A 27060-nucleotide genomic window follows, 5' to 3' on the forward strand; every position below is an offset into this window, starting at 1 on the left:
CTAACAACACTTTTGATGTGCTGTTCAAAGCAAATCCATTGAAGCAGGATACTGTTAATAAAACTTGGGAGATACAAGAGGTCAAGTGACATGAGTAAATAGACCTTTCAGTCTCTCTGGAGCTCCTATTCAAAGCTAAGAAGAATTTATCCTGACAAAAACACTAGTTTTAACTTTGGGGATTGCTCTTTGAACCAGAAAGGACTACTTCATGCTAGTGGATTGCATGAAGACACTTATCCACATCTTTTCAGTGTTCCCGAATGTATCCAGGGACAACTTCTATCTTTCTTTATATACTCTTCCATCAAAAAAACCAAAAAACCCAACACCCAAACCCACATATTTAAACCTTTGGTGTCCTCTAGACTTGTGACAGCATTTTAGTGGGTCGGTAGCAGAATTATCTGTAACATGAGCTCAATTATCATTGTTTATATTTATCACATAATAAAAACTTACACTGGAGAGTTCTTGCGGTAATACAAGCTCTATTATTTGGGCAGTAGGAAAATTCAGTGAATTTAAAAGAACTTCAGCTGGTAAAAGCTGATTCTTCCTGAAGTCTGTCCAGTTTCACCTGGCAGCCTTTTGAGAGAGTATGCAGATATCTTATGTGGACTTGTGGCTTCATACAGAGGTGAGTGTCAGTTGATACCCAAGTCCTAGACCTTTTTTGTTTTTTCTTAGATTCATGTGTCACTTCTGAATGTTGTCTGAAGTATTTAATCTGAGGAAGAGGTGCTGGTGATATGCAAGTGTTTACATGGGATGGCAGCTGGCCAGGGCAATCTTTATCGAAGGAACCTCTACTTCTGAAGTCTGCTAGGGTTTTTGGTTTTTTCCCTCCCCAGAGAGAAATCCATGATCTCACTTTCTTTTGCACATGGCCCAGTGCTTTTAGCTGACTTTCCACCCTCCCCTGCACAGAACTGAGATAATGCCAACATCTCAAAATACTGCATGTCTTGCAGAAAACTTATGCCCCAGACATTTTATATGGGAGTTACACATGTGAGGTTCTGATCTGGAGCAGCTGCTGCCTGCCTTTGGAATGTCTGCCCTGTATATTTGGTAGCGGGTAGGACTTGACCCACTGGGCTGGCTTCTCCTTTTCTGCAAGGTTTTCACCAGCTGTATCTCTGTCCTGGCTTCAGGTCGGTGCCACCAAGATACACATCTTCCTTAGCTGATGAGGAGAGCTGCACGCAAGGAAACCTGACTGTACCCAACAGCAACGACCCGTCCCACTCCCTCTTAATGCAACATGTTGGGAAACGGTTTACTGATGCTGTTACACCCCTTTTTTCACCAGGATGGGAACGCAGAGGTAAGGAAGATGACTGTGGCTAAAAATTTCATTTCACATGGCCCACCCGGGCCTGTGGTTTGTCTCTCCACCTCTTGTCATTCAGTAGCCTTGTCCTGCTCATCGGTGTGGGGGCCACCAGCGGTGACGGAAAGTTGTGCTCATCTCTTGGCAAAGATGTTTTCACATAACCACAAACACAGAGCACTCCCGTAATGCTCGCTGCTCCCTGCCGCTTCCTGCCTGATCCCGATGTCCAGAAGTGACCTTGCAGAGGCCACTCACAGATTTTTCAGGCCTCTGGCAAGGTTATCCAGAAACAGGAGCACTTTAGCAAAAAAAAAAAAAAGCATGCCTCACCAAATTTGACTTTCTCTCAGAGTCTTCTATCTAATTGAAATACCTCGTTACAGGCACTGTGTCAGCTTTGTGGGCTGTCATCCTGGCAAAATACGTATTGTGTGCAAGCCTCTGCATGCCCTGAAACCTCAGCCCCACTATTTCCATGTAACCTGAACTTTTAATTTCTGCCAAGGGAGATTTGAATTAAGAGAAACCTGTGGTATTCTTCAGGAATGAAAAGGAGCATATCGGAAAACCTGAGCTGGATCCAGCCTGTTGAATGTCCAGTGAGTACTTGCTGGCGGGAAGATAGTATGTGGAATATACTCTGTGGGGACTGTCTCCCTTCACTTCTTTGGCTCTGTGCCTTTTTCTAGCAATTTCCATGGCCCTCATCCTGGTGACATTCTTGTCAAATTTCTCCCTCAGCTAATGGACATGGTCATCAGACTCACTGAGTAAAAATCTTCTCCTGGTTTGGCTCCAGACCTAACTGGTCACTGTTCCCAGCCCTCCCCCAGCTCCTGCGTGGATTTCTGTGCCCATGGACGCCTACAGCTTTTTCAGACTTACGAGCAGCCCTGTGAACCAGTTACATCCTTAGGTCCAAGGGGCTTCCCTTTCCTCCAAATGACTCATGGTGTATGTGGATAGAGGCCCTTTCTTCCAGAAGACTCCCAAAGACATTGGACATGTTGCAAAAAAGGGAAAAAGTCATTTGGAAATTACTATGTTGTTGGGATAAAATGTAAAAAAAAAAATAATTACAAAGTGGGGTTTGCCTTCCCAAGGGAATGGCAAACTGGCTCCAACATACATCCCTCCCACCTATCTTTGGACAGACTAACTCACCCTGTGTGACTGCTTCTTTCTTTCCATCAGCTACGGAGTCCTGCATGCCTAGCTTAGATGGACATTTAACTTACAGCATCCTGCAAAGAGCCTAGATTAATTTGTCTTTTCAAACGAGTTTGCACTCAGTAAGTCACTAGACAGCGTGTCAAATGAGTGTTCAGAAATACTGCTGAACCATAGGCTGAGCTGAGTCTAACACAATGCACAGAGAAGTAAAGAGCATTAAAAGCTTGCCCAGGCTCTTTTTACACTCCTGATCATAGTGAGTGAGGATGGAAAGAAAACAGCTGCTGCAGGGGTGGATGCATGAAAAATAGACATCTAGGTAGGGACGCTGGACATCCCCAGTCCCATTCTGGGGGGGGAGGCACAGGTAGAGGCTCCCGTGGTTTGTGAAACTCCAGGCTTAGTAGTCTTCAGTTACACTGAAAAAGCTGTTATATCTGTGAGAAGTCCCAGAAGTGCAAATATATTCTCATTTTATGAGTCTGGTCACTGTCAAGGCAGGATAAAGTGACACTGCTTCCCTGGTACCTCTGTGGGTTGGTAGTAGCTACCCCAGCTGCTGAGCAGCTGGCTCCTGCTTTAATGCAGTACAAGAATAGAGTAAAACATGTAAAACTTATTGTTTTAAGCCAGCACAATTTTCTGGGCACCTTCAACTGATGCTTGCAAATTTTGGTTAATGTGTGTACCTGAAGGCAGAGTTTGGTTTTAAAGATCAATTCTCTACAATTCTGAGTGAGAGGAGGCTAATTTTAACAACGATACTTTTCCCATAATGTTTTCATATTTCTGTGCCTGCACATCCCTATTTACTTAAAACTACAGTCCTCACCGCAGTTATTACATCATGAACTTAGGATCTCGCCCTGGGAAAAGAAACACTTTTTAGGAATTAAAAAAAAGGGAGTTTATAAAAAAAGAAGGAAGTGTTCGAAGAAGTTCAGAAAGCCTCAGATTCCTCTAGGGTCCCCAGCTGTGCTGTATGTTGTCCCAGCTGAACGCCAGATATTTCCGTTCTGCACATTAATGCATTCAAGAAGAGATCAAAGCGGCTGTCTTGAGCCTGCTTTGGGCCAAGTGTGTATGTCCTACCTCAAAACAGCCTGGATCCCTAAGGTTACAGCCCTTTATACTTCCCTTCTTATAGGCCTGGGGCTGAACATAAGCTCTCTGGAGCTCGTTATGGCTACCTGCCCGTCAGCGTGTAAAGTGATAGTCAAGTCTTCAGATGCTTTGTGGTCCCCATGGCCTGGAAGCCACATCCTCTGCTGGACTGTTTCTTGTGATGCAGCAGTCTTTCCTTCCCCGCTGAGGGGGAAGAAGGGAAGTACTTCTCTAATGGTCTTATTACATCAGGTGTCCTGTTGTTACCATTCTTCACAAGAAGTGTCTCCTTTGAGGGATGTGCTGGTGGGTGGCCAAGCGCTGATGATGTTGGGGCATCCCTGGGTGGCAGTTAATCCAGTGTGGTAGGATAGCTCTGCCAGAAATGTTGCCCCATGGGGTTGGTTTATTGGTCTTATAACAGGTGGGCCCAGCTGTTAGCATAAAGCCAAGCTTTGGTGAGACGTACCTGCAAGAAGAAACCCTTGTCACATTCCCCTTTCCTCATGCCCCCGATGAAACTCTGTGTGGGGTTGTGAGCATGGAGCAGAGCAGAGCTATGTGCTGCAGCATCCTTGGTCAGGAAAGGTGGCAGGAGGCTCTGCAAGGCGGCAAGTTCTGTCCAGCCCCATGGTAGCATCGCTGCGGAAGTGTTGCAAAGGAAAACAGAAGTGCAACAAACTCAATAGCTGACAAAAACTATCTGGTTGCCTCCTTGGTGAAGTGGAGATGCTGGGGGCTGGGCTGACCCGGACTGATCATGCACGTGCTTTACCTGGTTCACAGATCTTTGAGTTCAGAGCTGCTGCAGCTGTCATTCATTCAAACACACCCCTGGCGTTGTGTTATTTACTGTCCCTCAGCCTTCAGTGGGTTGGGGGGAGTTTTTGTGTCTTTGTTGAGGGACCATTTCTCTGTACGCTGTGTCTTGCGATTGCTCGCTTAGATGGCATGTTACGCAGCTCAGATGAAAGCCATGTCACCACCTAGTAAATGATTCAAAGCAGTACTTTGTACCTTCACAGTAATAGTTCACTCTATAAGAAGATTGCTCTGAAGTCAGTCCTTGCATCTGCCTTTCTGTTTGTAACTCCTCTAAGCAACCATCATGGAGTGTAAAGGAGCCAGGGAGATCTGCGGAAAATTGAAAGTACTGTAGACAGTAGAGTGTGTTGTGCAAGGGCTCTGTCCCTCACCAGTGCCAAATTGCATAAATCAGTGTTGGCCAGAAGTTAAGTAACAGCTCACTTCCTAAAATGGAAATATCCCCATGTTGGTCCTGGCCAAGGACTGCTCTTGGGGGCAAGATCAGCAAGCAGACGGTAGTGACTGCAGCGTGCCCCTCACTGCTGCTGGCCCCCATGGTGCTTGAGAGGAGAAACAGCGCTATTTGCCATCAATCTGATAAGCACTGGGGGACTTTGCACCCTGTACAATCCTCTTAATTTAACTGTAACTCCCAATAAGTCAACTTTAACCTAAATGATGTATGTCTCTTGAAAAGAAGCTACTGTTTTCTGGGATCTAACCTCCACTGGTTAGTCTGTTACTGCTCATGTTGCTTCAGTATTTCCTAGGGCTTAAACGTTGTGGGCATGTTGTTAGCACAACGAATTAAAATAGGAACATGGAAAATCCTGTACTGGGAGTTTATTTGCACAGTTTAGCAGCAAAAGACTATTCTTCAATGGCGGAGAGAAGTCAAGGGCCCATCTCTGCAATGTGGGGAAAACGACTGGTAGGTGGCAGTGAAGGAAACTCAAGCGTACCATGGGACTCCTCACCCTGAGGATGATCCATCAAGGCCAGAGGAATTCATTAGCTGTGGACTGGGATTCTCTCTGCATGGCATCCCAAGATTGCAAGGGTTTCTTGATTTTGGTTGTAACTACTCTCACCATTTTTAGTCCTACCCCGAAGCTTTGGGCAATCTGACCTACCGGAAGGCTAAGATGCTGGTCATGTTCTGCTGTCACAATTTTTACATCTTGTTTTTTCCTTGGAAATGGCTGCAGAGGTATTGACAGGTAAGTTATTTAGCCAGATAACATATTTGTTTAGCAGTAGCTCTAGACACTAGTTCCTTCCAAATGTCCTTGAAGCTGGCAGAGTGTCTTGTCCACAGCTGTCTATCAATTGTGCAGTCTCTGCTTTGCCAGAGCTTGTGAATGCCGTTTATCCTGATGTTGCTTCCGATGTATCTGAGCATTTGCATCCATTGAACGAGGGGATTGAATTGCTTGTCCTTCCATGATTTAATATGTCCTTCCCCATAATTTAGCCATTTGACTAATGCAAGCTCTTTTGTAGTAAACTTCTCTCCACATCCATTCCCCCGTTGCGATTTTTCCCAGCTCCTCATCTCTCCGGAATTTTCTCTCCCCCATGCATCTTCTTCCCAGAAGCTCTTTGAGTATCTGCAGACCTGTTGTCTTGGCTTTCTGGAGCCCTTTGGCAAAACTTCTCTCTTGCTCGTGTGGAGTTTCACTGGGTGCCCCTGCAGTCTAGCTCAGCTTGGCATTTCATGTGTGTTTGTCACCCCAGCTCTCAGCCCTGCCCTGCCTGCTTTGTATCACCTACCTCTTACATCTCCTGGAGTCTGACCCTCCACAGAACTCAGTGGAGATTTTCAGGGCCTTCAAAGGTGGTCTTCAAAAATCAGTTTTTCTACAGAATCAATGAAAATTGCATCCAGTCCCATAGCTTCCTTCCATAGCTTAGTTTCAGAACCAAACCTGGCACCAGCACAACCAAAGTTATGTGTCACATATGTGTGGGAACATCGCTTCCATGCAGATGTTCCCACTGGCGTGTCAGGCGTGGCTGTGCAATTAAACCAGAGCTAGTTAGCAAGTCACCAAGCTTCATTGTTCTCTTACATGGTGCACAGTTCTCATTTGCTCCTGTCCTGAATGCGTAAGCAAAATACAATTAAATCAGAAGAGATGCATATCTCATCCAGGTTGGGCTGCTGCTAGCAGGGTGCAGGCAAGCAGCAGCAGCAGGGATGTCAGGATCAAATAGGCTGCTTTCACATTATTGTTCCACTTATTTTAAGATCAGGAGCAGGGATATTTGTTCCAGAAAAAAAATTAGTGGAGTCATTCATGCACATCCGACCCTGCTTACTGAAGTTAGTCTATGAATTAATATATTATGTGTCTCTAAGTGTAGATATGTACACATGCATTATATAAAGTCAGAGTGGGTCTTCAGCAGAAAAAAGGGACAAAGTTTTGCCCTGGTTTATGCAATGGATGTTTGCAGCCGTGTCTTCCAGCACAATGACCTGGCCAAGCTGGGCATGGAGCCAGAGGGTGGAGGAGTGACGTTACTGTTGGGAGACCTGAATTTCGGCTGCCCTTGCTCCATGGCAGACTTCAACACCCTCCGAGTACTGCAGCAGAGACTAGTTTGGCTGGTGTCAGCAGTCAAACTAGGAATTTCTGTTTTAAAATCAAGGGAAGCATTTAATGGGTTTTTCTTTCAGACATAAGAAAACTGAGAGTGAAAGCTGTAGCCGTCACTGGGATTGTGGAGCTGTCCGCTTCTAAGATACAGCTCACAGGACTGGGGTCTGCTCTCAAATCCTAGCTCATGGGGAGTCTCCAGTCTTCCTGGGAAAGGATTCACGGGTAAGCTTCAGTGTGAAGCCCCTAAAACCCACAGGAGTAAGTGAAACAAAGATGGCACCAATTTTTCTTTAAGAACCCTGATTTTGAAGGTAACATCAGGGTTTTCCTGAGGTTTGACTCAGTTTGGAAGGGCTGCAGCCAGAGATGGAAGCGCACCTTCCTGAGGGGCGGTTGCAAGGCTGAGGTGGGAGAGCAGAAGGAAACGAGGTCTCCAGCATCAGCTGCTGCAGGGAGGGAGGATGATTTCTGTGTCCTTGAGGCAGAGCTCAGCTCTCTCGTGCTTGGGAAATACTCGATAACACGTACTTCTTTTCAAAGTCCTCACCTTCTGGGTTTTTCCTGTTCTCTCATTGGCCTGAAAGAGGTTAAGTTTTTTTGGAATTGGAGGCTTCTTTTACATAACTGAGAAGGTGGCTGTGTGGCTAATGCTCTCGTGCCTAGGGTAAATGTCTCTCTAGCTCATTAGCTCTGGGCTAGGGTTAGTCTATCAGCTGGCTTCAAATGTGGTTGTTTTCTGTCTTCCTTGGCACAGGGGGGGACAATAGGCCATGACTAAAAATTTTCTGGCTTCGGTGCCAGTGCAGTCATGTAAGAGGTTTAGGGGCTGAAAAAAATGCTGAAGAATCACATCTGAAATAGGAGAGCTTTTTGCATGTCAGGCTGCAGATGGAAATGAGTAACCTTGGGCAAAATTCAGTCAAAAGCTGTTTCTCTTCGGCAGGCCAAAACCCATCCAGTGCTTTCCAGTACTGGTCAGAAGTAGCAGCAAGAACAAAGGGCAAATGCAAAAGCCATTTGCAGCCTTTCTCCTGGACTAGCCCAGAAACCTCTACCCTGATTCACCAGCCCGACTGGCCCATCACTGGAGGGTGGGAGCCCCGAGAGATGCAGGTGGGTGGGTGTTTAAGGACTGAGGAAAGGTCTGTTATTCTCAAGCTGCCCAGGTCAGCTGGGTGTTATCTCAGAGCCACTTGGTCAACAAACTCTGTGAGCTGGGTCCAACAGGAGCTGCTAGTCCAGGAACTCCCAGCTGGTGTTTAGCACAGTGCAGGCTTGGGAGGCTTCAGCAGCAACTTGAAAATTAAGAAAAGGCTGATACTGGTAGTGAAATCACAGAGATAACAGTGGACACCTCACTTCTGCATTACTTAGCTAAATTAGTTAACCAAGACACTTGTGCATGGGTGTGTATGTGTATATATATATTAAAAATACAGCACTTATACACACTCTTTTCAGAAACCACGGTGCCTGCTAGAGCCAGTGGCAGTAGTCACTCTCCCTTATAGTAATTAGCAAAGGCATGTCTCAGAGCTGTCATTGAAGCTGGTTTCTTCGTTGTGCTTCTGTTAATGAGGCTGGTTTTGATCTTGGAGGGAAATGGGGAGTTGCTGTTTCATGTGCGGTACGGGAGCACCCCAAAGCCATGCAGAAACCCACCGGCAGGACAAAGAAACAGTCCTGCTCCAAAACCCTGCAGTCGTAAGTCAGTGATTGCACCCTCGTGATAGACTTAGCCTAGCTGCAAAATAACAATTTAAAATGCCCTGCTGTCTTTCCTCCCTGGTGATGCAGGTTAGGTTTGCCTGAGAGAAGCAGAACTGTTGTCCTTTCTGTGCCCTGAGAGGCATGCTGAGGATTGCCAAAGCATTAAGACAAGCGTGTCCTCACTTTAGTGTACTACCCTGACAGCCTCCCTAGGGCTGACTTCCCCTGAGCTCCCTTAGAGTCCTTTTGGATGTGGCTGGAGGAACGTGTGGTGCATGCTAGCAGTCCTCCACGCTGGCCCAGGACCTGCTGTAACTCCTCTCTTTTGTTCATGTTTTCCTAATAACCGGGAAGGCTTGTAAAAACACTGTCCTGGGACTTTCGTATTAAACCAGGTCACACCTCTGCTTCTTCCAGTGGCTTGGCTCCAGCTGAGCTCAGCTCAGGCCACTGCAAACACTGTAGAAAGCACCCCAGCTTTGCCAAAAGAAAAGGCAAAACTGGCTGGTGAGGGGCCAAGCATCACCTCTTCACGTCTTAGTCCAGCAAGCTGGTCCTGAATAGGGACGCAGAAAATCCATGTCACTCCAGCGCTAGCTCATGCCCTGCCTCACTGGACAGCTTACTCTCTGCTACCAGTTGATTAGACTGTGGAAGCTGACCTGGGGGAAGGTTTCTTGCCTTGCTTAGATGGTCATTGCACCAGCAGCAGCACCATGCTCCTGCTCTGGATGCAGGCACATCGTGCCTTGCACCTTCCACCTCCTACACTTTGGTTTCCCCTTTTGGTATCTACCTGGCTGTCCTTCATCTGAAGGAGTTATGTAGCTGTCCGATATTGCCTTGTCCTCACCGTGGTCAAGCCATGTCACCTCTGCCACCTCACTGACCGAGCTCAGGCTTGCTCCTGTGGCTCTGCCAGTCACTGGGCAGGATGTCCCTGTGCGTGCTCAGGATATAACAGCAAGTAGTCCCCACCCAAGTTGTCTCAAACTGTTATTTTGCAAGACTAGAAGTACCTGGCCAAAAAGTTAATATATAAATGGAAGAATTGTTTTTCTTTTGGGTTTTGGGTTTTTTTGCATGTGTGTGAATATTTTATACTACTCAATAATATGAAGAGAAAATGAAGTGGAAAATGCTACAAGGTGCTATAAAAGCAGCTATTACATAAGGTACTAGTGCTTTAAAGCAAGGACCTGACATTGCTGCACCGCACTGGGACAGTGGAGGGTGGCAAAGCATGAGGCAGGGATTTTTGCACCTCTCCAAAAATCTCAGGATAGACAAGGAGAGAAGAGCATCGTGTTCTGCTGAGAGTGCAGAGGCTGCTTGTGGAGGTACTGAACCGTGCGGAGGAGATGCCATATGCTTAGATCAACGTGGACTTAGAAATCTTGCCTTTTTGCTCTTTTCCTTCTCTTTTTGTTCCCTGTTTAAGCACGAGAGACTGATTCTTCACCACCAGCGTGAACAAGGTCTGTGGTGTCCTGTGATAGGGGGAAGGAGAAGGGAAACACAAACCCCCCAACATGTAAGCACTATTGTTGTCTTCCCTTGGTGAGACAAACTGTTAAAAGCCCTAAATGAAAGGCATCTCTAGGGAGAGGCTTTCAGCCAGCATATAAATCAAAAAGTTCACCTAACTTTTCCCCTCCCATTTGTGCCTGCGTTTTAATTCTGTTTGATTTGGCAGCCCACGTTCATTTTCAGAATATTAAAGACCTGAATTAAATAATTGAATCTTTTCCTTTGCAAGCTTAATTCCCTGGCTCATCACGAGGTTTCTACCAGATGGGGACCAGCTACTTCTTTCAGCAACAAAAATACACAGCAAACAGCAGGCTGGCTTCTCAGTGATCTGCCTGGCCAACCAGCACAAGTTTCCCTGTTGTTAGTGTGCCTGAGGGGAATGTAACCCAGGTTTGGAGGTTCCAGATCCCGGTGGAGGGGTGTGTGGACAACCAAGCAAGCTTTGGCATCACTGGGGCAGTGTGTGTGGGCTGGTTGCAGGGTGCATGCATGTACAAGGAGTAAACTCCCCAGAGCATCTAGCAACCTGACATTTATTTAATTGTAACTTCTTTTTTTTTTTAATGGACCACTTATCCCCTGGTGTATTTCTGCCCCATAATGGAGCTGTTCTTGGGCATCAAGGAGATTCCTCTGTGCTTTGTTCAAAGGCTTCTCTGACAGGTAGGTGGGTGCTCCATACCACATTGCTGTCCCCTCCGCCGGCACGGGGAGTCCACACACCATGCCCATGCCCACCCCCTGCTCGGGCAGCACACACAGTCTGCTCCAGCTGTCCACCTTGGCGACCATCACCACCTCTCTGTAGTCTTTATTTTTTATCCTAGTGATCTTCCTCTTGCCAAAATAACATCAGGCTCTTGCCCACAGAAATATTTCTTCATATTGTTGCTGCTGTTTGATGATCATGTAAGTGAAGATGAAAGGGCAGCTGCTGGATATATAGGAAAGCAGGATGGTAAAAAGAGGAGTCAGGAGAGAGACTTCAGTTCTCACACAGGATTTTGGGTCAAAGACCCATATGTTCCAGCCACACTTACCAGCCCTGGTTTAGTAGGTGCCCAGTGAGTGTGGAACTGAGCAGTGCCCACATGGCTCCGAGGAGGAGGAGGATTTTAATGGATTTGAAAGAGCTTTGCAGGACTGTTGTGCTCTGTTACACACCTGATAACATTGAAGCTGGGCTCAGCAAGCTTAAGTCTATCCCAGAAAACAGAGAATGCAAACGCAGTTTTGCAGCGGTATGAAACAGGATCTTCTGTATTGGTGGAAAGGGAGGTCTGTAGTGACATTTAGACCTACAGTGATGGTTTCCAAACCATGCTTTCTGAAGTCCTCCCGCCATCCCCCAGTACCGCACATTATTGTAGATGCTCTTTCTTGAAGAAGCTGCTTCTCCCCACCAGCTATGTAAGCTGCTCCAAGGGGTACAGATCTCTCCGCTTCCCAACCATGCTTATTTTCTTGCCCTTTACCCACGTGCCAGCTCTCAGCTTTTTTCTCCCTCCTTGGGAGACAGGAGAGTCAGCCTGAGGTCGAGTTTTCACATTGTAAAAACATGTTCCTTCACCCATCAGCCGGGCCTCGGTGCCACATCCCTGCACGCTGTGTACTGGGGTTTACCTGCTGCTTATCTGTGGCCATGGAGGGGAAGGGACTTGGAAACCTTGCTGCCAGCCAGCTCAGCATCGTGCCTCTCTCCTCAGGGTTTGGGCTTTTTCCTGCCCCTGTGAGAAGTAAGTCGGGTATTTAGGATTTTTTTTTTTTTTCTTTTAAGCTGTTTCATAGAAAACCTTGTTTTCTCCTATCTGGAGGGTTAGGGGAGGGAGGATGAAGTTTCTCAGCTTTGAATCGGTTCAGAACTAAGTGGGACAGGGACATTTTTTCCAGTGCAGCCCAGCAGTGTGTGATTACCTGCCAGCTTCACGCCCCAAGTGGCTGCCAGGAAAGTCAAGCTCTCACGCCTGGCTTTTATTTGCTGTGAAGTATCGCCTGGATGTTTCTTGTGAAAAATGACAGGGAAAAGAGCCAAACAGCAAAGCTTTTGAGGACACGTTTTCAGCCCAGCAGTCAACCCTGTGCCGCTGGGAGGTGGTGGAGGGATTTTGGACAAGCAAAGGGCTCTGCTGTGTCTTTTCATACAGCAGAGTCCCCAGGAAATCAGAGAGGGCAAAGTTAAAGCTCAAAGTTTTTCCCGTATTAAGGTATTACTAGTTTAAGGTATTACTAGAAAGTGCTGAGTTTCTTTAAGTCCAGTTTGGGCAGTCGGTTGCTGTTTCACAAATGTGTTTTGGCTGTCCCCGTAAAACATGAGAAACTGCACCCTGTGGTAAAGCTTTCTGCAGAAAATTGTGTAAATGAAGTAAAGGAAAAAGATACTAATTGGAGGAAATTACTAGAAATTCTGCCTTGGATCAGCTGTTAGCAACCCCTGAGTTTCTGGAAAATGTGAAAGCCAAGGTCTCAGCGTGCTGGATGGGTTATTGGCTAATTTTTACCCTTTCCTGAGGATTAGCCACGTTGGTAAGGCTTTAACGGACATCCAGTGTCAGACTGTATCAAAGCTAATTTAGTGGCTTGGTTAAGGACTGGGATAGTATGAGCACACTAGGTTAAAAATATAAAAAAAAAGACTTTACATCGTTTTTGCATATAGCTTCCCAAAAGTAGCTTGTGGCCAGGAAAATGAGACTAGTAGATAAAGTAAGTGGTAGCCATCTGAATTTCTCAGATTCCAACTGAGTATGTTTTTCATTTTTCACCTTGGGACTGCCCTGGAAAAGGTGCATCTCCAGGGTGTCCTTGGGGTGCTGGGCAGGGAGGGTCTTGCCACTCATGATTTATCTCGGGCTGCATCAGCTGCACTTGGGCTGTGAGGAGGTTTCCTCCCTCTTGAGCACTCTCCCTTCACCAGCAGCGGACACCTGAAAGCTTCCTCAGATGCCAAGAGCCCTACAAGGACCAGACCATGACTGGGGTAGAAATGGGTTGGGGCATTGTTGCTGTCCTTGCCTTGTGAAAAGTCAGTCTGTAAAAGCTGTAAGGTCACAGCAGGGGGTTGCGTAGTGGGCCTCCAGCAGGACCGGGCCTGAAAGGGTCATAACCTATTTTCCATTTTGAACCTAGAGTTCCTTCTCTTGCTCCCATCCTACCAAGGCTTCACTCTCCCCACTCTGTGGGGCAATGCTGATAGAGTTTCAGCTCTGCCTTGTGAGCCCTAGAACCTCTCCAGAGAGTCACTCAGCCTCTCTGTATCAAAAAAAAAATAAAAAGGTACCACCAGCTACAAATAAAAGCCCTTAAAATGTTCTACCACCAGCCAGGCCTATTGGCCAGAGGTGGTTGTGGCACGGTGGTTCTGCTCCAAAACACTTTCCCCACCCCCACCCCCCTCCATTTTACAGCTCTTCTTTTTTTTCCCTTGTGGATGGGTCCAAAATCAGAGCAGCCACTGTCGTCTTCTCCTGCCAGGAGCTTGAGGACCACCATCACCAAGTGGTGTTACCTTAAGGCAGATGCTGGCTGGACACAATGGATGGCTTTGCCTTGGGCGTAGATGAGGTGAGCTCAGCAGAGGTGGGATTAATGTATAGATGATGCTACATAATCTCCAGTGTCAGCAGGTGGCACTCCTACTACTTGCTCTCTGCACATACATGACTGCATGAGAGCTGAAACCTACAGGATTTCTGGCCCCAGAGCAGGGCAGGTATCTGGGGGTGGGAAGATCTCAGTCCCTGAAGCTGCAGCACTCACTGGAACCTGAACTGCTGAACTCTTTTTGCCTTCTGTTTCCTAGCAAGGTTGTTAAATAAGTCCAAAAAAAAAAAAAAAGGTATTCATCCTAGGTCTAGGATAGTGTCAGCAAGAGTTGGATGAATTTTGACCTCCAACTTTTCAACACCAATTTATAACCCTAAACAGTAACATACTTCTTTTTCAAAGCTCTCCCAGCCCCAGGACGTCTGAGCACAGAAATAAACCAGCAGCAGAAGGGAAGCTGAGAAAGGGCAGCCGGCCCCATCAGTGAAGCGGTGCAGCTGGCATGGCAACTTGCAGTGCAAATGTCTTGCCACCAGCCTGAAGCCTGCTAATTACAGCTAATTGCATTACATGGTGGCTGGTTCATAAGGGAAAGGGCCCTTCACCAAGGGAAGGAGGTTCCCTGTCCATCACAGCCCTGTGGGCTGTGTGAGACGTTGCTCTTCTGATTCCTATCAAATAGAGAAACATTATTTTAGGCTCACAGGCTGATTTTGTTCTGATGGACTTTGAAGCTGGATGCATAAAACTCTGGCCGACTCGCACACCCTTGACTGCAGCCGGAGCCTGAGGGATGTGCCTGCCCTCACACTTCATCCTGCTCCAGGCTGCAAAAAGTTTAGGAGATGCTAATGCAGCCCTCAGCATCTCCCAGACATCTGGTTTGGCTGGCTCCTTATTTCCAGCAAGCTGGTAAGAGGCCTGGTCCTGATCTATGAACACAGCCCAACCGACAGCCAAGCCCTGAGTTTCTGCAGTAGATCTATGTAGTCCCGAGGAGGGAAACACCGCATTCGTGGAGCCCAACGGGGTAATGCGGGACCACCTGCTCATACCTAAAACTCCCCCACTGTAATTTAATTGCAGTCTAGTTAATCTCCACTCCTATGCAGAGAGTGATTTACTGGTTTTACATGTGGACTGGGAATACACAGGAGGAAAAGTATCAGGGTTTGTCCTTGATTTGGAGGCAGAAGAAGCATTTTTTAAAATCCAGTGAGCTTAAGGTGAGTGCGGGAGTGAACATGATGCTTACCTGGGTCACGGTACCTGCTGCTCATCATTTGGAGGATTAGGTTCACGCTTTTAATAGGAAATGTGTGCTGGTGCCATAAAACCTTGAGGTGATCGCATCTTTTTCTGTATCAGCATGAGGCTTTCCCTGCAGCCCTTTTCCAGCAGGCTTCCAGCTCGCTGTGCGTGTCCATGGCAGCTGGGCTGCTACCACCTCTCAGCTGATTGCAAACAGGCCGATGCACTCGGTCATGCGTCTCCCTTCCTCAGTAGCTGGCCTATGCTCTCACATCATGCTTCTCATTCCTCCTTTTTACTCTTCCAAAACATCTCTGCTCCACTCCCTTCTCTGTGTTCCCACCCTCCCATCTCTTCTCATGGGTGTCCTGCCCTGACCCTTTGCCACACACAGGGTTTGTCTCTGGCACATCACAGGGGCTTCAAACAGCAATGACAAGCTGCCTATGAACCTGTTTTTTTACCTCCAGCCCTGGGTGACGAGGTGTGAGATAGGGCTGTCCTTGCTGGACCCTCAGGCCTGGGGAGAGAGCTGCAATGAGAAGAGTTGCTATTGCAGAAGGATGGAAAAGCCCTGTGCCAGCAGGGCTTGGTGTGCCATCACCCCATTTTAGGGTAGGGTAGCATCCCTGCAGCTGATGCACAGAGAAGCAGCCCCCCTGCTCCACTCCCCATGGCACACCTCTGGTTCCCATGCTAATGACAAACAGCTTAAAACATGCTCGAACCTCACTTGCTTTTGGCACATTTTCAAGAGATTGGTGGGGCTGGGTTCACCGTCAAGAGGAAAGTCTCCTTATCTGCCTTGCCTCGCTTATAAAATCACTTCCAGGAGATCGCAGCACAGCTGGGGCAGCCGTAGCTACGCAAGGGCTGGGTTTTTCTCCGTTGCTCTGTGTTGGCAGCATCAATTTTGTTTGCATGGTTTGCTGGGTCTGGGGGTACAAGCCATCTCCATCACCGTGCTCTGCCTGAGGACAAGCCAGCCCATGGATGTCCTCTGAGTTGGCTCCCACAGGGACAGTACAAATAAAATCTGGTCTTGCAGATGCTTTTGCAATTCCCGGAGGATGGTTAAGAGGCTTTATCAGTGGCTTATTGCAAGCGAGGTGAGGAGTACTGGGGTACCCAAGGTACAGGTGAGGTACCAAAATAGATGATGCTTCGGGCCATGTTGTAGCTGACCTGGGGAAGCAGGTCATGAATGGGGGCACAAAACACGGCCATCGTACAAGGCAACGAGAGGAACAGCTGTTTTGCACAAATAGAGCAATGAGGCGTATGTGGGGTTTTGGTAACAGGGTTCATCTGTGACTGAAGCACGTTGCTGTACAATTTGTGCAGTTTTTCTGGGAAAATGTGACGGTATTTTTCACTGGATGGACCAGATGTGATGTGGAGAGGTAGGGGACAAGCCACCCCACAGGCTTTCCCATGGGACTCCATCCCCGCAGTGTGGTCCTGATCACGTTGCAACCAGAGCAGACAATGGCTATGGCACAAGTATTCAAGTTGTTGGGCTATTAACCAAATTCTCCTTTTTTTTTTTTTTTCCACCAGCCTGGAGAGCCCTTAAAGCAAGAGACAGCAGCTGTAACATCAGCAAGGGACCTTTTCCAAATCTCACATGGGGATTCATGGCTGCAAATCATCCTTCTGCCTTAAGCAGCTCCGAGAGCAGACTGGCCAAGCAAGGTCTTTCAAACATTTGCATCTTCAAACGGTGGGTTATTTACTTGCATCCATCATTGTCTGAGTACATGCTGCTGTTGTTCCCCACCACGAGCCGCACAGTTAGCAGAGGCAGAATTACCTGCTCGTACTTGTATTATTTACATGCAGGGTTCAAAAGGTGTTTAAATTAATATGATTTTCCCCCTCATTTCTGGGTTTGGCAGGTAGGCTGTTTTCAGCAGAGAAGGGGCTCCCTTGGCTCCGTGGCCTGCCCTGGTCCCCAGCCCACCCCTTGTCCCTTCTGTGAGTTGTTGTAGACCCATGTGCACTTGGCCTCAAAAGGTTTTCTTTCTTTTTGCTTTTTTCTTTCTTTTCCCTTTTTTTTCTGTTTTCTTTTTCCTTTCTTTTTCCTTTTTTTCCTTTCCTTTTTCCTTTTTTCCTTTTTTCTTTTTTCTTTTTCCTTTTTTTCCTTTTTCCTTTCTTTTTCTTTCTTTTCTTTGCTCTTTTCTCCTTTTCTGTTTATTTATTTTTATATTTTTTTTCTTTTTCCCCTTTTCCTTTTTTCTTTTATCTTTTTCGTTCTTCCTTTTTCTTTTTAGCCCTCCTTTTTCTTGTGCTGCCTTTTTTCCCTTCCCTCCTCAGTCAGGCTGGCAGCACCCCAGTGATGAGCTAATGCGGCTCGCCGCTGGGTCCCGGATCTGTGTGGGAGGCAGTGAGACGATGCTTAGCTGTGGCTCAGCCGCGGTCGGGGTCCAGCCCCAGCCCGGCGAGCGTGGGGCTACCGTGTGCCGTCAGAGCCGGGGCAGCCAAGGAGCAGATCCAGGCAGCCAAGTGCTGGTTTTACTGGTGGGGCTAGGAAGGGATTGCAAAAGTCAGACGGTATCTGAGCTTGGGGTTCGTCCCGGCTGCTGGATGAAGGAGAGCAAGGGAAAAGCATGACTGTGCCCTGCAGAGGGGAGAGGGGTGGAGTGGGTTGACTGGCCACCCTGAGGCTGGGGTGGTGGGTCCTGAAGTCTGGCTCAAACCCACCCCATTGCAAGGAGGTAGAGCCTGGGGGAGGGTGTTGAGGTGATTGTGTTCTCCTCCATTTCCATCCTATTGCTCATATCCATCATCCTCCAGCTGCTCAGCAGGCTGGACAAACATCATGTACATTTTAATGTTAGATTTCTTTTTTCCTGTTTTCAGCCTCCAAAATAGCACAGTTGGATGTTATTCCTAGGGGATGCCATCAGTAACAAGTTTGGGACCATACTGTCTCCCTTGCAATAACCATATTAATCCATTTACAAGTGGCTTTCCAACATATCCATAAATGTTCAGCAACAATTCTTGGAATAAGTGTGTGCTTGCTTTAAAAAATGCAAATATTTATCTTCTTAAACCAGCCTTATGCCTTGCTTGAAATCAGGTGTCCAGCAGTGCCGGCTGTATCATACAGCAAAAGCTTCTGCCGGGGCTCTCTGCTGAGGCCAAAGGTGGGTGAAATTGCGGTGGTCTGTGCTTGGAATGGTGGTGGTCACCAGATTTCCCTGCCAAGGCATTTTATTGCAACATATATCCCCGTTGTGCTCCTTTGAGCAAGAGAGGCATTGCATTACATTGGGCATAGATGTGGCGATGCACAGAAATGTACATAGAAAAGGTAAAGAAAGTACCTCCTCAGCCCCTTTTCCACTAGACCATCTCTCTCCAGCATCTCTTGCTCCACATCTGCATGACCTCCCCGCCACCCATATCTCTGTGCAATACAAACCGGCTCTGGTTTTATTTCAAAACACCTTAAGAAATATAATTCTAATTCCCTGTTGTCCCCAGGCACTGGGAGCTCTTTGAAGCAAAGAAATGATCAGAAGGAGTCCTGTAAGATGCCTTCTCCTTCTCTGTCCAGCCTCTGCATGTTCAACTTCCAGGTGTTGGATGTTCAGGGCAAGCTAATGACTGATGAAGAATTATTTTGTGCTCTGCAATACTGAGCTGCCAGAGTCTTGCAATGGCATTCAATGGGAAGTATGCTGCAAGATGCAGCTTGGGCACTGCAGCATCATCTTTCCAGCTCTTCCAAAGTCCACCACGGGCCGCTAGTGATGTTCCCAGGGCTTTGCAGCTGGGAAATAGCAGCGACCTCCTGAGAGGGCCTGATGTCACAAGATTTTTCAGCTTGATTTCCAGAGTAGTGGTCTGGATGTGCTTCAAACTTCTGACTGCTTTTTCCGAGTGTGGAGTTGTTGCTCAGGGTTTTAATCATTTTTTTTTTTTTTTTCCTTTTTTTTTTTTTCCTTCTGGACTCTCCTTTCCCCAGTGCTCAGACCATCTTGTGCAATTGGTGTCCCTTTCTAGACACATCTGTGAAAAATGCAGAGAATTCCTGAGAGTGGTGCAGTGGAAATTCCTGAGATTTCTGGTGCGGACAGACACATAAGGAGCTGGGGCTGGGGAAGAGGAGAAGGCAGGAGTTTGGGAGGTACCTCTTCTGCAGAAACAAATCCTTTCTACTCATCCTCTCCAGGCTGCACCTGCAAGAGGGTTATTCAACCCATGGTAAACCAGAACTGCAGGTAGACTCACACATTATTTGTAGCTACGCTGAGTTTTTGTAACTACTTTTGTGCCTCTGGCAGGCTGGGGGCTTGCAAATGGATCTTGGACCTCTCCCTGCCATGCACAGCACAGTCAGCTGGAGCCAACCCTGCCCATGCATGCAACTCCCTGCCATGCAGGAGATGCTCTCCCCTGCTTCCAAACATCCAGGTAATTTCCATGCGTGGCTGAAAAATGCCAAGGGAGCAAAGACGTGATGAAAGCTCATTGGGAGGCAGTGGATTTTGGCGATGCCCAGGAGGCACAGCTGCCACCCCCACCCCTTGTGCCAGCTACTCCCATGCTGCTGCTGAGGCAGGGAAACTCATCACATGCAGCCTGTCTCATGGCTGGAGGAGCTCGGTGGGATGCGCGGTTGTGGGGCATGCAGCACCCCAGGGTAGCGAGGGAGGTTTTGCAAACCAGGTCAGGATGAAGCCCTGACCCAGGAGCTGCCCCTGCACAGGGAAACCCATCTGGGAAAATGTTTGAGCCCACGCCTGCAAGGAGGGGAGCCAGGGGCATGGGTGCCCAGGGATCAGCACGGCACTGGTTTGCTAAATCCTCAAGCCCTCATGGAAGAGGACTGAGCTTACCACTTACAGGCACAGGCTATCAAAGAAAATTTGCAAGGGGGATGTTCTCCTCCCCATCTTTACGTGACCACCAGCATTAGATGGCCCTGCGATGGAACACAGCTGTAGGGACAATGCACAGGGCTGACCAGAGTACAGCCTGCTCTTTTGCAATGAGTTTGGCTCCGGACCACAAACAAAAATGCCTTTTTAGTCCCAAAAACAAAATTAAAAAAAGAAAGAAAGGAGGCAGCATTCCAGCAGCTGCCTGTTGCAGCGGCAGAAGAAAAGGCGTGGAAACGAGGTGCCGTTTTCAGTGTGCTGCTTCCTAATGGAACTGGGATCTCAGACTGGGGGCTTTGAATGAAAGGGGGGGGGGGGGTCAGATGGAGGAGGGATTGAAAAAGCTATTGAATGGCACCTAAGCGGGGGGGGGGGCAGATGTGCAGGTGATGGCTGCTGGTTCCCGAAGCCGTGGGGTGCTGCAAGCCCAGCATGGGAAGGGTCACTATCCAGTTCCCCATGCTCACACCCCTTCCCAAGGCAGCTGGAGCTGGCCTGTGTGGGAGGCAGAAAAACTGGTCAGATTGGGGGAAAAGTACAAAAAATGAGAGGTAATCTCCAGTCAAGCTCTTTAATCTGGGGTTAACCCCATTCCCTGAATCCACACAGGCACGGTGCCTGGCTTCCTTGCTTGCCTCCCACTTTCAGGATTAAGCTGGCTTTAGTACCAAATACTTCAGAGCTCATTAAGCTCTTCCAAACAGCAGATATTTTTCTAACACTAACAAGGCTTTTGCACTTGGCTGCTGAACCTGGCTAATCTGCCCTGTCCTGCTGGGAAGTGGGTGAAAAGGGGCTGTTTGGGCTGTGTTGTGAGGGTGCTGTGACTGGGCCTATTTCAAGAAATAGACTCCCTTGGGAGGAGAATTATAATTCTTGCTATGAGAATTAGCGCATTTCCTAAGATTAGAAGCAATATGCAGATACCACCTAACGCAGCTACCATGAGCTCTGAGGTTCCCAAGCTGCACTTAGTCTGTTGTACCGCTGTGTAATGAGCTGTTACTGTTCTCAGAGGCCTGTGGGCTTCTCCGCTGAAGTTTTTTCAGGATAACATTTGCATTTTTATGTTTCCTGTTGGACAGCTTGCTGCTTTAAGTCCCGGATTGGCACCTACAACCTGCTTTGCATCTGCAGGCTTTTAGGTATGAAGATGGAGTGCAGCTTCCAGGCTGCTCTGGAGGTGCCAATCTGCCTTTCTCCCATGACTGATCCATCCTAGGGGAGAAACAGAATTAAATAAAATATCTAAGCTTAGTAAGCAGCCAGCCTGGGACCACCTGCATCCATTGCTGGGGTGGCATAGAGGGTGATGCAGAGCTGCTGTGCTTTTGCCCATGGTCTGCATCCCAAGGGAAAGGGCTGGGGGATGAGAAAGCATGGAGGAAACGAAGGAATCTTACAACGCAACCAAGGTCGGTGGGGATTTTGAGTAATTCTTTTGGAAACAGCTACAGAATCTGGCAACTTTTTGCTGTGTGTCAAACTGTCAGCCAGTCTGTTCAAAATCCACCCCTGCATTTCTCCGAGCACCGCCAGCCCAGGAGTCCAGGGAGCTGGATGTTTCACCCGGCTAGCCGTGCAGGGACCCCAGCACGCAGGGCAGGAGCGGGTGCTGGAGCTCGTTGGTTTTTCCAAAATAATTTCTTGTTTCTAGCAGCCTTAAAAAAATGGACTGAGTCAAAATGCAATGCCCTGAGAGCAGCAGAGGTGGGGGTTAATGGGAAATGTCAGGCTCACTGTATTTAATCTTCCTGCTGCAAAACATCTCTTGTAAACCATTGATCACCATTCGCTTAGAAAACCATTCTTGCCACAAAAACCTGCCAGATTTCCGGGGGGAAAAGTGTGAGCAGTGTGTGAGCGTATTTAGCTTTCCTTTCCAAATGGCATTTGTTTAAACTTTTAGTTGCTAGACAGTAAGTGGTAATGCTTCCATCTGAGATTCATGTGTGCTGTAGTTAATCCATCAGTAAATACAAGGATGCTCTAAGGGCTGGAGTAGGGAAGCAGCAGCGAGCTGGGCAGGGGAGACTGAAACACGTATGCTGTAGAAGAGTGGCCACAGCGGGCCAGTTATTTCCAAAGCAGGCTGTGTCATGCCCTTTGCAATATTCCCGTCAATCTAAGGTTCATTTTTTTTCATTAACCTCCAACACAATCTTCCCGTCTGCAGAATTAATCACTGCTGGAAAGCTAGACAAGTATTTTAGAAATAACAAACTACTTCTTTCATCCGTAGCAACTTTTTTGCGGGCCTTTCAGTTCCATTTCAGTTTATTGACCATGCTCCCAGTCTTGCAGATCCCATTTATAAGCTTTATATAGTGCTTACACTCTTAAATAGTTTCTGCCTTTTATTAAGAGTGACAGCTTATTTGGCCTTTGCCCACCAGGATGTCCTAAAATTGAGACACTCGCATCTCAGGTGAGATTCCCAGCAGCACACTGGGGTGCTTTCATCCCAGGTTTGGAAACTAATTTTTGGTAGGTTCAAGAGGTGGATGTTATTCCTAGGGTATTTCCCTGCTTGTCTAGGCACTGAGCTAGAAGGGTGAGCTAGGTCTGGAAATCCCCACTGCTCACAGTGGGCTTTTGAAGCCGTGCTGTGTGGTCCCCTCTTGCCAGAGCCTTCCCAAAAGCTTTTCATCACAGGTGGAAGAAGTTGCCCCATCCCTGGGAACACAAGGCAGCACCCGCCTCCCTCTCCCATGTCTCTCTCCCATGTGTCTTACTTGCTCTCTGGGTGGGAAAAATCCCAAAAGATGGGTGCCTTGACCTGCTGCTCTCATTCCCCCTATACCTGCCCTTCCCAGCCCCACTTTCCTGAAGACCACTGCAAAAGCTGTGCCTATGTGCAAATCTTCAATCATCCGCCTGGGTTATAGCTTTATAATATCAGATTTTAATAGAGTAATGCGGTGAGGTCATCGCAGCCGGCTGCACTTTTATTTCGGTGTGGTCGCTATAGCAGCGAATGTCAAAACAAAACATATAGTTCACCAAAGCAAAGTTTCCTGGCTGATGGTGTTCATTTTTCTTTATGAGCAGACTTTGGAAGACAGTGGAGTGGCAGCTAATGGAAACTCCAACGTCTTTCTCCTGTCGGCTCCTCTGTCTCCGCAGCAATCGAGATAAAGGTTAGACATCTGGTTCGGATCTGCTCTGTTTAACAAAAAAAAACCAAAACAACCCACTCCTGCCGTCTTGTAAATCATCCTGCAGCTGGAGGGCAGGCCCAGCTATTCGCTGGGGCTGTTTACCCCGCCATGTCCAATTTAGCCCTGGGTTTTGCTTTTGGAAAGGCTGCGCTTCCAGCGAGCTGCCTGCTGCCATTTTGTGAGCGGTCCCCGGCTGGGCTGGGGCTCCTTGTGGGTGGCAAGGGCTGAGGAACTACCATGGGTTTAGGATTATCTCAGGATTTAAACCATCTGGGATGCTGGTGCCAGTGGCAGGCACGCAGCGGCTGAGCGGTCACCTCAGCTTCTGGGAATGGTGCTTGCTTGCGGGGAGCTCCCTGCGAGATGCTGCTCCCCAGGAGCGACCAGCCCGCCCCAAAGAGCTTGTGGGCACCCAGGGACTGTGACACGTAGGCAGAAAGCAGATAAGCACCTACAAAATCTGGCATCTTCCAGATCCCTTTATCTCATTTTATAATCTCCCTGTGACTCAGAGGTTTAATGATTTTAAGGTCGAGTGATGTATTATTTCCATCTCACAAGCAGGAGGCTGAAGCAAGACGGGACAAAGGGTAGGGTGATGGCCACGCAGAAGCCCTGTGGCCAAGGAAATGCCCACACTTACGTCTCAGCTATCTGAGGATCCTTTTCTCCAGGCTCAGCTGCTTCAAGTTTATCTGCATCTGTGCTGAGGTACTTGGATACACTCCTAATTTCCAGGAATGCCCGGCGTGGAAGACAGCCTTAAACTCTTGACCTTGCAATGTCAACACTCGTGGTGTAGGGCATTGCTTTGGCGTGGTGTCGCTGGAAAACCCGCTTTAACTGAAAGGAGTGAGGCAGGTACATGTGTACATCTATATACTTTTAGATTGGCTTCTTTTACTGATGTAATAAATTTAATACTGGCTAGTAAAACGTGTCAGAGCCACTTTGCCTCTCCTTGTAAAGATTTCCGAAGAAGGCTATGCAAAGCTACAGCATTAAGAGAACCTAACCAAGCATTAAATGCTGCTGCTATCCTAAATTTAAGGGTCTTGCTACAATGCTTAACTCTGCTACATGTTCTACACTTAATTTTTATTATACCGTCAGTATTATAAGAGGTTATGTCTCTGCTCTGGTGTTAAACCCTGTGGTTTTCACCAGTGGACTCGTAGCTCGCTTGCATCCAAGGGCAGCATGTTTATCCAAAACCCCTGGATTTCAATAAGAGCAAGTGAGATTTGGGACTGGCTATTGCAAAAGCGGTGTTTGTTTGTCCTAGGGACTGTCCACTCTCACACTTTAGGGCAATTATAGAATTGTCTTGAATTTCTGGAGTTTTCTGGGAACTTTTGCAGGGCTGACATAGGTTGGGCTGACCCTGCCTTGGAGATCCTCATGAAGTACAAGTGAGTGTTGGCTTTAATGCTTTGTCTTCAAGTCCTAATGCTAATTCTGTCCCAGTCAGCAGAGCCACCGGCCCTTGTTTTACTAGGGACCCTTCTCATGGAGTATTTCACAGTGGGGTTGCCCAGGGGAAGGCACAAAGTCCTATGTCGCCTGCTACATCCACACCTCCATTTAGGAGCGCATCCTGGTTGCCTAAAATGCATGCCCTTACTGCAAGCGGAGATGCTCATTGGTGGCTGACGTTATCTGCGTGGGGTTGGAAGGTGCAGTAAAGGTTAAGGTGATCCCACGTACATCGTGTAACTGGTGCCCAAGCGTTTCTGAAATGACACATCATGCCTAGATGCAGGCAACCATATCCCACCCATACTGTCTACATCAATGGTCAGACCTGCCTAGTGTCACTTCAGGGTGCCTCAGGGCGTTAGTCTCACAGGCAAGTTTTGCTAAAATGTGTGGCCAAGCCTATCCAAAAGAAGATGCAAGTAGGTCAGAGTAGGAGGCGGCTGCCAGGTTACCATCTCCACGGACACTGAACCTTTTCACGAGATATCTTGGCCATTAGTAGAAGTGGTGTAGCTGTGGTGGTCTGGCAATGAAAGATGCAGTTTATAGGCAGTGATAGTATCTGGTATTAGCTGATGTGCCTCAAGAAAGCAGACTTCCAGGCACACAAGCCCTTTTTGGGCCACAGGCCAAGGATCTGAGAGTATCAGCCAGACCATGGGACATGTCCTCCAGCAGCTCACTCAGGACTCATAATGAAAGATGGAGAAACTTTCAAAACAGCATTAAACCACAGAACCGGTCTTCACCAGGAGACTTTTTGCTTCCAGTAAAGTTGTTTTTTTTTGTTTCACAGCGTGCCTTCAGCTTATAGGAAATCGTTGTTCTTGAGTCCAGCTTTTATATCTTTGCTGTCTCACTTTCAGGCAGGGGTGGAAGACTGATGCTGTACTTTTTAAAGCAAAGTTGTGGGCATTTTTGATGCAGCAGATTCAGATGGGAATTCTGCTTAAAAGTCTGTGTCCTCTAGACTACAGCAGATACCTCCATCACATCTGCCTTGAGTTCACCAACACTGTCTTTATTTCTTCTAGGATGCTGCAAAGAAATAGTTTCACAAAGGGATGCAAACTGTTTAGCCAGAAGTAATTTGTCTGCAGAAAAAAACACCTTAGGGGAGCATCCCCCTCTCCTAACATGGGGGGACTTGGTGACTGGTGGGATGACAGCCAGATCCACAGCACAGGGATGCTAACAAATGGTGAAGGCCACCCCAAAAGCAGCAGGGCACAGCTGTCAGGGCTAACCATCAGCAGCCAGGAGTGAAGCACGCTGCTTGGGGCTCTGCTGGGCAAGGCTGAGCTATTTTTACTCCTGGCCTGATCCCACAGCCACGCTGGCAGATGTGCTCCCAGCTGCAGATGACTTCCATGTGTAACCCCGCGCAGCCGCTGGCCGGGGGCCCGGGGTGTAACGTGCTTCCTTTTCCTTAAAAGGCTTGGGAGAGGCAACTGCAACACCCCGCAGCCCCGGGATGGAAGGGGATGGGGGGGGCCTTCCCAAGCTGCCTGCTCCCCCCAGCAAGCTGTGGAAGCCTGGGCTGCACCTTTGCATCCCAGAGCACTGCACGGTCCATTGAAAGCAGCTTTCCTGGGAAATGGAGGCGGCACTGGTGTTGGGAAAAACCTTTCCCATGGTGCAGAGGGAGAGGTGGGAGGCTGGAGGGAAGGATTTGTGAGTCACTTTGACCTAGCTGCCACTTTCATACCCTGTGAGAGCAAAAAAATGGGGGCCTTGGCCATGCCCCCGTGCACTGGGAAATGCAGGGAAGGCTGCTCTGTCCTCTGGTGCAGCCACAGCTGGCTGCAGCCATTGCAAAAGGCAATTTTTTAAAAAGTTACCCATTCCCCTCTTTTTTAATGAAGCCCTTGTGATGGGCTTGGAGAGGGTGCCAAATAAACAGCACAGCTTCCCTAGCACGGCTGTCAGGGCTAGGCTTACCCTGAGTCAAGCAGCGTCCCTGCTGTCCCCTAACCCTGTGCAAGTGGCTTGGTATTGACGGGAAATTTTGGGATCTGGGCTGCTCTGCGTGCCAAGAATGGTATAAAAGCTGGGACACCCAAAAATGTAGATCCCCATGGGGACAAAGGCCAGAGCAGCCCTATGCACTTCCTTGCCATGATGAATCCACAGCCTCGCCTGCTTGGGCAAGTCACGGTGGGGCTCTCGGGCCCCTGTGAATTGTCTCCAGCATCGATCGGGGAACCTGAGGTGTCTGGCCAGCTTAATTTAGTTTCATAAATGGTGTAATGGAAGGCCAGTTGTTCTGCTGGGAGGACTGCTTTCAAAGAGATCGTGTACAACACATGCGGCATGTCTTGTGACACGGTCCTTGAAGATCTGCCTGAAGTGCTTCAGAAAGGAGCACCCCAAAGTTTGGGGCACCAGGTTGCCTTCTCCTTGTGGCAGTCCCACCCTGACCCATGGAAGATGACACTGGGTAAGTCCTAAATTGTAGCCTT

General features: G+C 48.0%; 1 protein-coding gene across 1 annotated transcript in view; it reads left to right on the plus strand.

The window, feature by feature from the left end:
* Positions 1-325: 325 nt before the first annotated feature.
* Positions 326-27060, plus strand: part of LOC114015437 (uncharacterized) — a 37508-nt gene continuing 10773 nt past the window's right edge. The window contains exons 1-6 of the mRNA XM_055717999.1: positions 326-640; positions 1158-1330; positions 16627-16789; positions 18152-18218; positions 19362-19491; positions 23010-23098. Of these exons, the coding sequence (XP_055573974.1) occupies positions 615-640; positions 1158-1330; positions 16627-16789; positions 18152-18218; positions 19362-19491; positions 23010-23038 (588 nt within the window). The 5' untranslated portion in view covers positions 326-614 and the 3' untranslated portion in view covers positions 23039-23098. The remainder of the gene's footprint in view (positions 641-1157; positions 1331-16626; positions 16790-18151; positions 18219-19361; positions 19492-23009; positions 23099-27060) is intronic.

This window comes from Falco cherrug, chromosome 8 (genome assembly GCF_023634085.1).
Source record: "Falco cherrug isolate bFalChe1 chromosome 8, bFalChe1.pri, whole genome shotgun sequence".
Taxonomy (NCBI): domain Eukaryota; kingdom Metazoa; phylum Chordata; class Aves; order Falconiformes; family Falconidae; genus Falco; species Falco cherrug.